General features: G+C 39.9%; 2 protein-coding genes across 7 annotated transcripts in view; one reads left to right on the forward strand and one right to left on the reverse strand.

Annotated features, from left to right (window-relative positions):
• Cp (ceruloplasmin) overlaps positions 1-12412 on the forward strand; it is a 47690-nt gene that overhangs the window by 32628 nt on the left and 2650 nt on the right. For 2 of the 3 annotated variants that reach the window (XM_034501501.2, XM_034501500.2), the window contains exon 19: positions 11798-11902. In XM_034501501.2, the coding sequence (XP_034357392.1) occupies positions 11798-11889 (92 nt within the window). In that variant the 3' untranslated portion in view covers positions 11890-11902. Of the gene's footprint in view, positions 1-2705; positions 2965-11797; positions 11903-12412 lie in introns of those variants that run through there. The other variant, XM_034501503.2, reaches the window with a different exon arrangement.
• Hps3 (HPS3 biogenesis of lysosomal organelles complex 2 subunit 1) overlaps positions 3570-12412 on the reverse strand; it is a 40885-nt gene continuing 32042 nt past the window's right edge. For 3 of the 4 annotated variants that reach the window (XM_034501504.2, XM_076932181.1, XM_076932182.1), the window contains exons 15-17: positions 9759-9965; positions 9060-9150; positions 3570-4460 (exon numbers count right to left, since the gene is read on the reverse strand). In XM_034501504.2, coding sequence (XP_034357395.2) covers positions 4333-4460; positions 9060-9150; positions 9759-9965 — 426 coding nt within the window. In that variant the 3' untranslated portion in view covers positions 3570-4332. Of the gene's footprint in view, positions 4461-9059; positions 9155-9758; positions 9966-12412 lie in introns of all 4 variants that reach the window. The other variant, XR_013109727.1, reaches the window with a different exon arrangement.

Genomic DNA, 12412 nt, shown 5'->3' on the forward strand with positions numbered 1-12412 from the left:
AACACATAAAGACCTCCTTTGAGGAGTAAAAAGCACTTTTATTGGACTATAACTACTGTCAGATAATCTTTAGGATACAAACTATAGTGGGAAAGCTGGCTTAGTTGTAAACTCCTCAAAATCAGACTATACACATCTGCAATTCTAGCTAAATAGTCAAATCTATTACAATACTCTGGTGAATATCTAAATCCATTCATTTGACAAAGTAGAATTTTTGAAACAGTTTTTGGATATAATTTAAGACTCATAAAAAAGGGTACAGAAGGAGAACGAAGAACTACCAGAAGCCCTCCTTCCATGCTTATAAAGTTACCTTTGCTGCCTTCTCTCTCATCTCCCTTCCTGCTCTCCTTTGTACTGCACTTGAACATGTCTGAGTACAAATATGTATACCTGTATTTCATAAATGTCTTCTTATGTGTAACCATCTTCATTGCCAAGAATTTCTTTAAGTGACTAGAAGCTATAGCTCTTTTTCAGATCTCAACAACCATCCCTTCATATTCTATTTTATACACAAAAAGAAGAATCCCAGCTCATACAAAGATCCTGAGGGATAGCTTCTTGCTTTAGTCTTAATTTCTTTTTCTTTTCATTTTACATGCATGGATCTTTTGTCTGAAATATGCCAGTGCACCAAGTATGTACCTGGTCCCCATACAGTCCTAAAAAGGCACCAAATCTCCTGGAACTGGAGTTACAGATGGTTGTGAGCCAGCATGTGGGTACTGGGAACCAAATCCAGGACCAATCCCCTCAGTGACATTTTGTAATACAGAACAGTCGTCACCTTGTAGACTTCCATGGGTGGTCGCTCTGCGTCTCCCTGTCAGGCCCAGGCTACACACGGAGGCCCTGGATGTGCTCGTTCCTTCTCCTAGGAAGCTCTGCATCCTACTATGGCTATGAGCACTGAACTTTGAGCTCTGGGGAATGTGGTCTCTGTCAAGATCTTCTTCAGTACACTTATTATTTTCTCCTTTATTTTATTTTTTTTAACTCAAAACACTTTATCAGTATTTGTATATATATATACTTATACATGTATACATATATACATACATATATGAACAATAATTAAATAATAAGATGTATTTGAAAAGTATGGGGGGGTTGGGAAGAGTGGGAGGAAGAAGAGAAAGGGAAAAATTATGTAAATACAGTGCTCATATATGAAATTCTCAAAAAAGGAATCCAGTTTTTTAAAATGTTCAACAGATTAACTAGCATTTTACAATATGGAAATTAGTATGACCTATAATTATGCTGAAGGACATTTTAACTCACTGCAAACTTTGAAGTTTAAAATGAAATCAATAAAAATTATTTTACCCAGCATACTAACAAAAACCACAATAACGTTTTATAATTCAAAGTATTTCTGAGAACAAGAAAATGGATTGTCAGAAGCTAAGTCAGCAGAGCCAGGGGGACACTGTGTGTTATTTCTTTTCTTTTTTTTTTTTTTTTTCTTTTTAAAATTATTATCAAATCATTATTTTTACTTTTTAACACAGGGGTTATAAAGACGAAAATGCAGGATGTGGGGAAGGGGATGACACGGAGCACAGGTGTTCAGGGGATGACACGGAGCACAGGTGTTCAGGGGATGACACGGAGCACAGGTGTTCAGGGGGTGACACGGAGCACAGGTGTTCAGGGGATGACACGGAGCACAGGTGTTCAGGGGGTGACACGGAGCACAGGTGTTCAGGGGATGACACGGAGCACAGGTGTTCAGGGGATGACACGGAGCACAGGTGTTCAGGGGATGACACGGAGCACAGGTGTTCAGGGGATGACACGGAGCACAGGTGTTCAGGGGATGACACGGAGCACAGGTGTTCAGGGGATGACACGGAGCACAGGTGTTCAGGGGATGACACGGAGCACAGGTGTTCAGGGGATGACACGGAGCACAGGTGTTCAGGGGATGACACGGAGCACAGGTGTTCAGGGGATGACACGGAGCACAGGTGTTCAGGGGATGACACGGAGCACAGGTGTTCAGGGGATGACACGGAGCACAGGTGTTCAGGGGATGACACGGAGCACAGGTGTTCAGGGGATGACGACAGGGAGCACAGGTGTTCAGGGGATGACACGGAGCACAGGTGTTCAGGGGATGACACGGAGCACAGGTGTTCAGGGGATGACACGGAGCACAGGTGTTCAGGGGATGACACGGAGCACAGGTGTTCAGGGGAGGACACGGAGCACAGGTGTTCAGGGGATGACTACACGGAGCACAGGTGTTCAGGGGATGACACGGAGCACAGGTGTTCAGGGGATGACACGGAGCACAGGTGTTCAGGGGATGACACGGAGCACAGGTGTTCAGGGGATGACACGGAGCACAGGTGTTCAGGGGAGGACACGGAGCACAGGTGTTCAGGGGATGACACGGAGCACAGGTGTTCAGGGGGTGACACGGAGCACAGGTGTTCAGGGGAGAACAGGTATCTTTATTTTCTCCTTTATGAGTGGGATCTTTCACAAAGAAGAAAATACATTTACTTTAATTAAAGCAGTACTAAAATGGGAGATTTTTTAAACATATGGAAGATAAATAAGTTAAGAGTTAATCAAAGTAACTAGTATTAAAAAAAAACAGAATACATGAAAAGCACCCACGTACAGACTTTTTAGCGATTTAAAATATATTATTTTAAGTAATCGTCTTACAATTTCTTTTTCTATAGAGACTAATTCTGGCTGAAAGAAATAAATTGATAAGTAGAAAACAAGAACAATGAGTCATTGCAAACATTTCAAGAAAATCAAAGCCACACAACTGCTCATTTGTGAGCAAACTGGTAATACTACAGACGGACAGATCAACAGACTGCATCAGGACATGTATTTGTTCGTTGGGTCAGAGAATCCCTTTCCATAGGCCACTCCTACCTGCATTGAAAGGACTCTGTGAAGTGGCACCAAATAAACAAACCCATATGGTCAGATGCTGTCCTTGGCTGTCTCACAGGCTCACTATAAAGTTTACTAAACTGTCTCCAACACTTCTCATCGAGTCCTCTAACAAACCATGGGGTAACGGGGTACAGAAAAGAAGGAAAATGAAGACACTGAGATGCATTTTGTAAAACTCTGAAAAGCAGTCAAAGGATGCTATCTGAAAATAGAGAAAGTCAGAAACCAATAATGTTAAATTTTGAAAAAAATAAAATGCAGATAATAAAGTAATGAGTTTAAAAATGCCAATAAGAGAACTTCAAATCAGGGTTCCATGAGACACTGTCAAACAGACATTTTGCAGAGCCTTGCTGGGTTCATAGGCTCTGACAATGTGCTGGACTTGGACACTTCAGTCTGCAACAACAGGTTACTAAAAGGGCTGAAAACTGGCTCAAGAACTAAGAGTACTGGCTGCTCTAGGGTCAGGTGCCCCATCAGGCAGCTCCTTTGCCGGCCTCCATGAGGACCTGCATGCACATGGCTCACCTACATACACTCAGACCTACAAACATACACATAAAAAAAAAAACCACACACACCTTTAAAATCAACCAAACAAATAAACAAGGAAGTTACTAAAAAGGCTGATATGAACATCATGATAATTTTTTATTTCCTCATATACCATGGGTTGAAAGAATAGGAGTACATACACATAAAGAATAGAAACAAGACTTTGGCTGAAAATATGTGAACTAAACAAGTCATGTTAACAGCCAGACAAGAGTCCATTTATCTAACTCTGGGAGGACATCATGAGTTTCAAAAGTAGCTCAAAGGCCAAGTATGTAGTCTTTCACTGGGGTGAAACATTACATCTTTTTCACTTACATAAAAATACAAAATAGTAACCCAGATGAAAAATCTGTAACAATGAAGATACTGTTTGAGAGCAAGAGGGGCATTTGAGCATATCTGTGATGTGTTTCCTTCCAGTGACCCTGGGGTGAACATGATTGTCATGCCTTCAGCACTAAGTCCATGTTTCTCGCAACAGAGGCCTATGTCTGGTTTTGAAATTACATTCATGGCCCTTCACACTTATAAGGCTTGGGAGGTTTGCATAGATTGAGGTCAGCACAAGGCTCATAGTTCCAGGCTCACACAGAATAGAGAGTAAAAAAATAAAAACCAAAAGGAAATACATGTGACAAGATCTTACATTTTGAAGTTTTTACATTCTAGACAAGTAAATGGGTTCAGGTTATAGATTAAGCTAACAGCTACAATTACATGGTAAGGTAGGCACCCTTAAGGCAGCTATAATACATATCAACACAAGCCCTTTGAGGTTATCTGCTACAGGGCACTTACAGTGCAGTCACTTATGCCAGTGTGCAGCAAAGGATAACATCAAGCTGGCAGTTTCTTCCGGCTGCAGAAAAGGAGGTATGGCAGGAAAAACGCTGCCACCCCATCTCCTGGGAGAACATTCATGAAATCCCTCAGGTCCAGGCCCATAGCGACTACTGACAAGGTTTCTGTTTGTGGAGAAGAAGAATGCGTGAGATAAAGCTAAAAGTCCAATTTGTTCTTAATGATGCAAAGTTCCTTCAATTAACAAAAAGAATTATAAAAGTAAGAAGAGAGAATTAGTGCATATTTAATTTATCCCTTCTAAAGCCCTTCAACATTGATTTTGTATTTAGCCCTTGGAATTTGAGTTACCAATTCACTGGTAGATTGCTACATTATCTTTTGGTTGATTTCAACCATTTGTAAATAAAATATACTATCACACCGCCTTGATATTAGAACTGCAGCTAGAATATGAAGATTGTTTGCTAGGACAGGAATACCATTAATTACTAGAAAACATCTCTCAATAGGTTTTTCTCTATAATGAGATTTTCATGTTATTAATGTTCATAACTGTTTTGTGATGACCATACACATTTTCTTCTACATAGTAAAGTGCTCTAACAAACATTTTCAATATTTAGGAATTTCATGGGTTGAGGAGAGTACATTCAGCAACAGAACCCTTGCCTCGTATGCACAATTTCCTGGATTCAATCCTCAGCACCAATGAAAGAGCACACGGCAGTGGCAGGGGTCGGGGTGTTGCTGAACATTTTAAAGAACATAATTATGTAATGTTATGTTTCTACTATTTCTTAGTTAGTGCTGCCCTACCCTACTGACAATGCCCTCGGAAGGTTGGGGGAGACAGCTCAGTTTGTGTAGTGCTTCCTGGTACCCATGTAAGAGAAAGGCAGGCACTGTAGCATGCCTTAATACAAGATCTGGGAAGGCAAAGTCAGATAGATCCCTGCAGCGCCCTGTCCAGCCAGCCCAGCCTGGTTAGTTTAGTTAGCCATAGGTTCCATGTGACTAGCCCCAGTGAGAGGCTTTCTCAACAGCAGCAGCAACAACAACAAAGCTAATGAGGCTTGAGAAATGATGACCACAACTGACCTTTGTCCTGTATACACAGATACACACATGCCCTCATTCACTCTATAAAAATAAGTGAGTAGATAATAAGAATGTCTTCAAAATCATGTTGTCCTACGAATAAACATTCTTTTCTTCCATGTCTATTCATACTTCAGCATCATCTCCTGTGTGATTCCATTTACAGGACTATTGTAAAACCTACTTGGTCATCTGTCGACCTAAATCACACTTTACATGCTGTGATGGTCTGCCCTGTCACTAGGAAATTAAACAACTCCACAACACTGACATGTGCGAAGGGCTTTTAGCTTTGCAATCAGATATATCTGAGAAGAGATGGAGACTCTTCAACCAAAATGCTGAGTGACTTTAAGAACGTTACTCAGGGGGTGGAAATACGGATCTGTGGCTAAGAACACCCGCTGCTCTTCCAGACGACTTTAGTTTGGTTGCCAGCGCTCATGTCAGATGAATTACAACCTAGAGTAGTAATTCTATTTCTAGACTGAAACCTTGGATCTCCAAAGTTACCTACATGAATATACATATACCCACATGCAGACCCCCCCCCACACACACACAGACATACACAAACACACACACACCACTACACATAATTTAAAATCCTGGTACCATTTGCTAACTTCCAGAGTTCCTGTGGGAACTACAATGAATACTTCTCTCTACATAAGATGATCTTAATAAACCACAACCATGAACTAGTGGAAAAACTCATATGAAAAACATAAATTATTAATATTTTCCTATGAAACATGTTACTTACCTAAATGTGGAGCCTGTAAGTAGTAGCCTAGATACAATAACTTATACTTAGGATAAGTACTAAGCAGTTACAGAGTCAATAAAAATATCACCACTGTTCAATTCTTTTCTCCTACCAGTAAGGCCCTAATATAAATTATAACTATATGAATAAAGTCAAGACCTTAAGTGTGTAGAGTAATTTAAAAGCTCTTCCTAACCTCTCATTTGGTTCTTCCTGAATGAAGAGTAATGTTTTTATTTATTTAATCCAGGCCTCATACCAAAAAGCATATACTGACAGGTATGACAGGTTCCGTTGGGGAAACTGAAGTAAGACAAGATTAAAATAGGGGCCAGAGAGTACAATTAGCTGTCTCAGCAGGTAAAGTGTGCACCACACAAATGACCTGAGTTCAGTCCCCAGAACCACAAAAAGGTGGAAGGGCAGGACTAACTCCAAAGTTGCTTTCTGACCTTCACATGTGCATCATGACACATGCATGCATATGTACACACACAATAAAGAAACAATCAAACTAACAAATAAATAAAATATAAAATCTGGGCTGGAGATGTGGTTCAGTGGGAAGTGAACTTGCCACACAAGCATGGTGACTGAGAGCCACAGAACCCACATAAAAATCCAGGTGGGCTTGGCAGCCCCCTCCCCCCCAAGGAACTCCAGTGTCTGACCAGGAGACAGGTTTCCCAGAGCAGGTTGGATAGCCAGCATTTTAGTCAGAACAGCAAGCGCCAGATGGAGATGCTGCCTCAATCTGTAGGGTGGAGAGTAATTACGGAAGACACCGATGTTAACACTGGAGCACTGCAGATACCTACATATACATGTGTGCCCAAACTCATACATACATGTGCAGCACCGGCATCCCTATCCACAAAAAGATTTAAATGGTTTTCTTTATTCTACTCACCAGCTACTGAAATCAACAAGTCATCTAAGAACGATATAGTCAGAAGTAAATCTGCAGACCTAAAATCCCCCAGCACGTCTAAAATATATTCACTAAATGTTAGTTAATTCCACTGTCGGGACTTTAAATAATTTTAAAAACCTTATTTTCAGAATATATTACAATATTAGATTTTTACAAAATCAAAGTAGTAGGCTAGTTAAAAGTATTGGCTCAACTTGTAGAGGACCTGGGTTTGGATCCCAGCACCCACATGACTGTCTGTTAACTCCAGTTCCAGGGAATCTGATGCCCTTTCTCTGGTATCTGAGGGCAGAACACATAATACACATACAGAAATGCAGACAAAATACTCATACTTAAAACATGCAAATAAAAGTAAATTTAAAAATAGGTCATTATTTCAAAGCCAGCAACAAATGTTTCCTTAAATGGCCACATATTCTCTCATTTCAATAGCTCTGCATTAGTGCACCGGTTCTCAGCTAGTACACTTCTGTCCTCAGGTGACAGCTGGCAACATCTAGATTTGTCATAACTTGGGTGGTAAGGATACAGGTAGTAGTCAAAAATGCTAAGATTGTTAATGGGATGGGGAGGAACTCTTCCCGACACACAATTTTCCAAAGCAACGCACTAAGTTCCAGTAATAACGCCACAGTAGAAAAATAAAATATGAAGTTGTCTCGTGAGATGGCTCAGTGGATTAAGGCGCCTGTTGCCAAGTCTGTAGACCTGAGTTTGATCCCTAGGATCCACAGGGTAGAAGGAGAGAAGTAGCCCCCAAAAGCTGTCCTCTGACCTCCACATACACACTGTGATGACTCTTCTTGGTTATCAACTTGACTACATCTGGAATTAGCTATAAACCCAAGCAGTGGGACACACCTGTGAAGAGTTTCTTTTGTTGTTTTTGTTGTTAGCTGGATCATTTGAGGTTAAAGACCCACCTTAAATCCAGATCTCTTGAGGTCAAAAGGACTCACCCTAAATTTAGGCCACACCTTCTCCTGGCAGCCAGTACAAAGGATGAAGAAGAAGCTTTTGCCTTCCTTCCCTGATTCTTGCTGGCAAGTTCATCCCTTCACTGGTATTAGAGTTTACCTATTTGGGTGTTTATTAAAGACCAGCTGACACAGTCAACTTCCTGGGCTGAACAACTACTGGATTCCTGGATATTCTGTCAGGAGATTGATATTGTTGGAACAGCCAAACCACGGCCTGTAAGCCATTCTAATAAATTCATACACACACACACACACACACACACACACACACAGAGGCACCCCCCCACACACACACACATATTCTATCAGTCTGTTCCTCTAGAGAACTCTGACCTGTAAACACATACAGCATGCATACTATAAAAGGAAGGACGAAGAGTCTTCTGACGAGGTAATAACATTGCTGATCTGTGACAATGGAGGAGAACTAGAAGAGCAAGTGACTGAGCCCCAAAGTAACCCTACCCTTTGCCACAACCCATGTGTTAACTAGTAACACATGATAGGACAGAAAAAGAAAAACATACATCAAGATTGACAAATGGTAGTATCGAAATTATAAAAACTGAAATATTGACTAAGCTGCAGAAAACTGTAATTTAATGTTCAAGATTTAAATCTTTAAAGAACTCACTGTTCTTCAATACTTACAATTATTTTTACTAATCTTGATTTTCTTCATGAAGTAAATTAAAAACCTAGAGTGGTCTAAACTTCCATAATTTTTTATTAAATATTGGAATTACATGTTTCCATTACAATAATCTGCTAGGAGTCTGGAAATGTTAATGTCTAAGGCTATCAGCACCGTGGCTGGAGATGCTGAGTGAGAATCAGGTGTGAGGGCAACACTCCAGATGACTCTGGCACCCTCACCTGACATCATGACATCAATCCAACAACACTAGAGAAATTAAGAACTTGTCCAATTTAAAAATACAAGTAAAATTCAGTCATCCAAAAAAGGGAACATTACCTTTTAACAATGACAGGTGAAGGTGGTATCTCTCTCCACCACACTTGACTCTATGACAGAGTTCAGGCAGTAGCTTTTTCCACCAAAGAATCTATCTTATAGAAAAATAAATACATTTTAGTTTGGTGCATCTTATTCTCAGACTTCTAATAAGAGTAAGAAGGCTGTGCAGGAGAGAGCACACAGAAAAACTGTATCCTTTGGTTAAGGAATGACCTCTATTATAACAAGAATTTTATAAGCAGCTAGGCTCCTGATGAAACTTAGAACAAAAGGCAGGCCTGTAACTTGAGGTATACAAGTACACACTTATTTTCAAGGAAAAATGTGGATATGTCCTCTTTTTATCTTGGTTGTCAAGAAGGGGGAAAAAAAAGTAAAATGCTAAAGCTGAAACTTACATATAGACCAACTATAGAGAAGGAATTCCCCCCACCACACATTATGACTCCACACCTTCAAGTAATCAATGATCTTATCTGAAAAGAACTCTTTAGAGATAAGATATATCATCCTCATGCATTTTAATAGCATCTACAAGTATTCAAGATACCTACCATTAAACATACATGTTCTTTAGCCACACAGCCCCATAAAGCTAAACTAACATAAACAGTGCTCATTCTGCAGATAACCCAACAAAATTACCAAATCTTATCGCCACTGGTCAAAGCTAGAAGCACAATCTGAAATACATACCCAGTGCTCATCCTTCAGTTCCTGGTTAGCATATGCAATGACTGCCTCTGGACATCTCTCGAGCAATGTGTCTATGCACTGTTCATACTCTTGTAAGCGTGTATGACATAGAACATGAGCACTGAGGCCAGCCACAGTGTCTTCTGAGAGTGGCTCCAGAAACGGAAAAATGGAAGCTATGTCCAGCGAAGGGCTACATATGAGAGACTATGAAGAGAAAAGTGAAATATGGAATGAAGGACCCCAAACGAAAACTCAACATACAGCATATGTTTTTTTAAAATAATAAAATCCCACTTTGCCAAAAAAGAAAAGAGAATGCAATTTTAGAAAACATGAATATGGCCCTGGAGTACTTGGACTGAAGTACTAAATACTCTTACATTCAATTCTTCTTCTTCTTCTTCTTCTTCTTTTTTTTTTTTTTAACTATTTATCTTATGTATATGAGTACACTGTAGTTGTCTTCAGACACCTGAAGAGGACACTGGATCCCATTTACAGATGGTTGTGAGCCACCATGTGGTTGCTGGGAATTGAACTCAGGACCTCAGGAAGAGCAGTCAGTGCTCTTAACCACTGAGCCATCTCTCCAGCCCTCAATTCTTCTTTTAAAAAAGTTGTTTAATACAAAGCAGTCATCTTTTTTCTTGGTTTTGTTTTTTTGTTTGTTTTTGTTTTTCGAGACAGGGTTTCTCTGTGTAGCCCTGGCTGTCCTGGAACTCACTCTGTAGACCAGGCTGGCCTCGAAGTCAGAAGTCTGCCTGCCTCTGCCTCCCAAGTGCCAGGATTAAAGGTATGCACCACCACTGCCCGGCCAGCAGTCATCTTTAACTGGGACTCTAACCTAAGAATATGACCAACATGTGGTCAAAGATTTATGCCCCACAGAGCTTGGCACAAGTATTTATAACACTGAAAGATCATGGGTGGTTGCATGTCCAACAAGAAGGAATGAAATAAATAAACTATGGTTTATTTTATAAATTATATTTCCAAAGGTCAGTTAAGGAGAAAATAATTATGACAAAACTGATCCAAAACATCTTGAGATAAAATTATATACGGAGTGTGACCAATGTTGTAAATTCACACAGTGTATAAAACCTTTATAGTAAGGTCTTTGGAAGAATACTGCAGCTTGAAAAGGAGATTAACTCAGGGCTTGATGGGTTGAACAAAGTCCTGTTATTAGTTTAATCAGTGGCATGACTATGAGGTACTGTCTTGATTGTGAACTGATGGAGAAGTCAGCAGCAGTTCCCTGGGCAACTGGTCCTTGGCTATATAAGTAAGCTGGCTGACCAACTCAGCTACCAGCCAGGCCCAAATAAAGGACTATAAGTTGGTCTACCTCAACATCTACCCCATCTGTGAACTGCTAGAGCTGGTGAAGAGACCAGTCCAGCAGATCCAAAGCTGCAGGATCTCCGTAACACAGGCCAACAATAGGATATCTGAGAGAAGTCCCAGTAAAGATCTAGTATTGATAGTGTAGCAGAAGCCAGAGGCCTCGAACCAGATCAATGACTCATTGCAGTGAACATTTGCAAATAAAGATGTGTTGACAAAAGGATATAGCGTGTGATACGCCATACACTACAGCTTCCATGATGAGGTACCCCCACACCCACCTCCTTTTTCTGTTTGTTTGTTTTTTATTTACTTTTGTGGGGAGGTTGCAAAGGCAGAGGGTAAATACAAAGGAGCAGAGAGATGAGTAGAATTGGGTTGCATGATGTGAAATTCACAAAGAATCAATACAAAGTTAAAAAAGAAAAAAAGCCTCCCATGTACTAACAACAGGTGTTACTTCAACAGTCACACATTTACTAGTATTTTCCTTTTAAGCAACTGTACTAGTTTTTTTGTTTTGTTTTGTTTGTTTTGTTTTTTTTATTTTTTTTAACTTTACTAGTTTTTAACTTTCACATTCTATAGCACTTTTTGTTTTACCATCGAAATAATCTCCACTTTCCTTTTTCTATAAGAGATATAATTATGGCTTAATTTCCTTTCCTGTATCTTTTTTGCTACAGCATCATCTCAGAGTTACAGGATGACCTGGAACATCCTCTATACACTGTCAATCAGCATGATTATTTTACTCCAAATAACTACCAAGGAGTAGCCAGGCAAATAAGGTTGGTATATTTTCTTATCCCAAGCTAAATAATTTATCTGGATAATTTCCTGGTAGTAAAGTAGCAAACATGAAATAAAGTGAGACTCTCCTAGTTTTATGGAAGGAGGCCCAGACCCCTGATTAAATATGATAGCAGGAGAGGAAAAAGCATGGGCACCCAATCACAGCTGAAATGAAACTGGTCCAAACAGCACAAGGTGGACTACCTATAAAGTTTTAGTAAGAATTTTAAACATCTGTAAAATAAGGAACTCTAAACAGCACTTAGCCAGGTGGCATCATACCCTACAAATTCAGCACTAACAGATGATTTGGAGGCAATGTGGACCACACAGTGAATTCCAGGTCAGCCTGGCTTCATAAAAAGACACTGTCTCAAATAAATAAGTAAATACTCAACAAAAGTATCACCGAACTAAAAATGGACCAAATAATGTAAAACGCTGCAACGGTCGGTTTCTTATTTTCATTTTTTTTTCCAGTACTGGAAATCAACTCTCTTCACTCT

The sequence above is a fragment of the Arvicanthis niloticus genome, chromosome 4, assembly GCF_011762505.2.
Source record: "Arvicanthis niloticus isolate mArvNil1 chromosome 4, mArvNil1.pat.X, whole genome shotgun sequence".
In the NCBI taxonomy this organism is placed as follows: Eukaryota; Metazoa; Chordata; class Mammalia; order Rodentia; family Muridae; genus Arvicanthis; species Arvicanthis niloticus.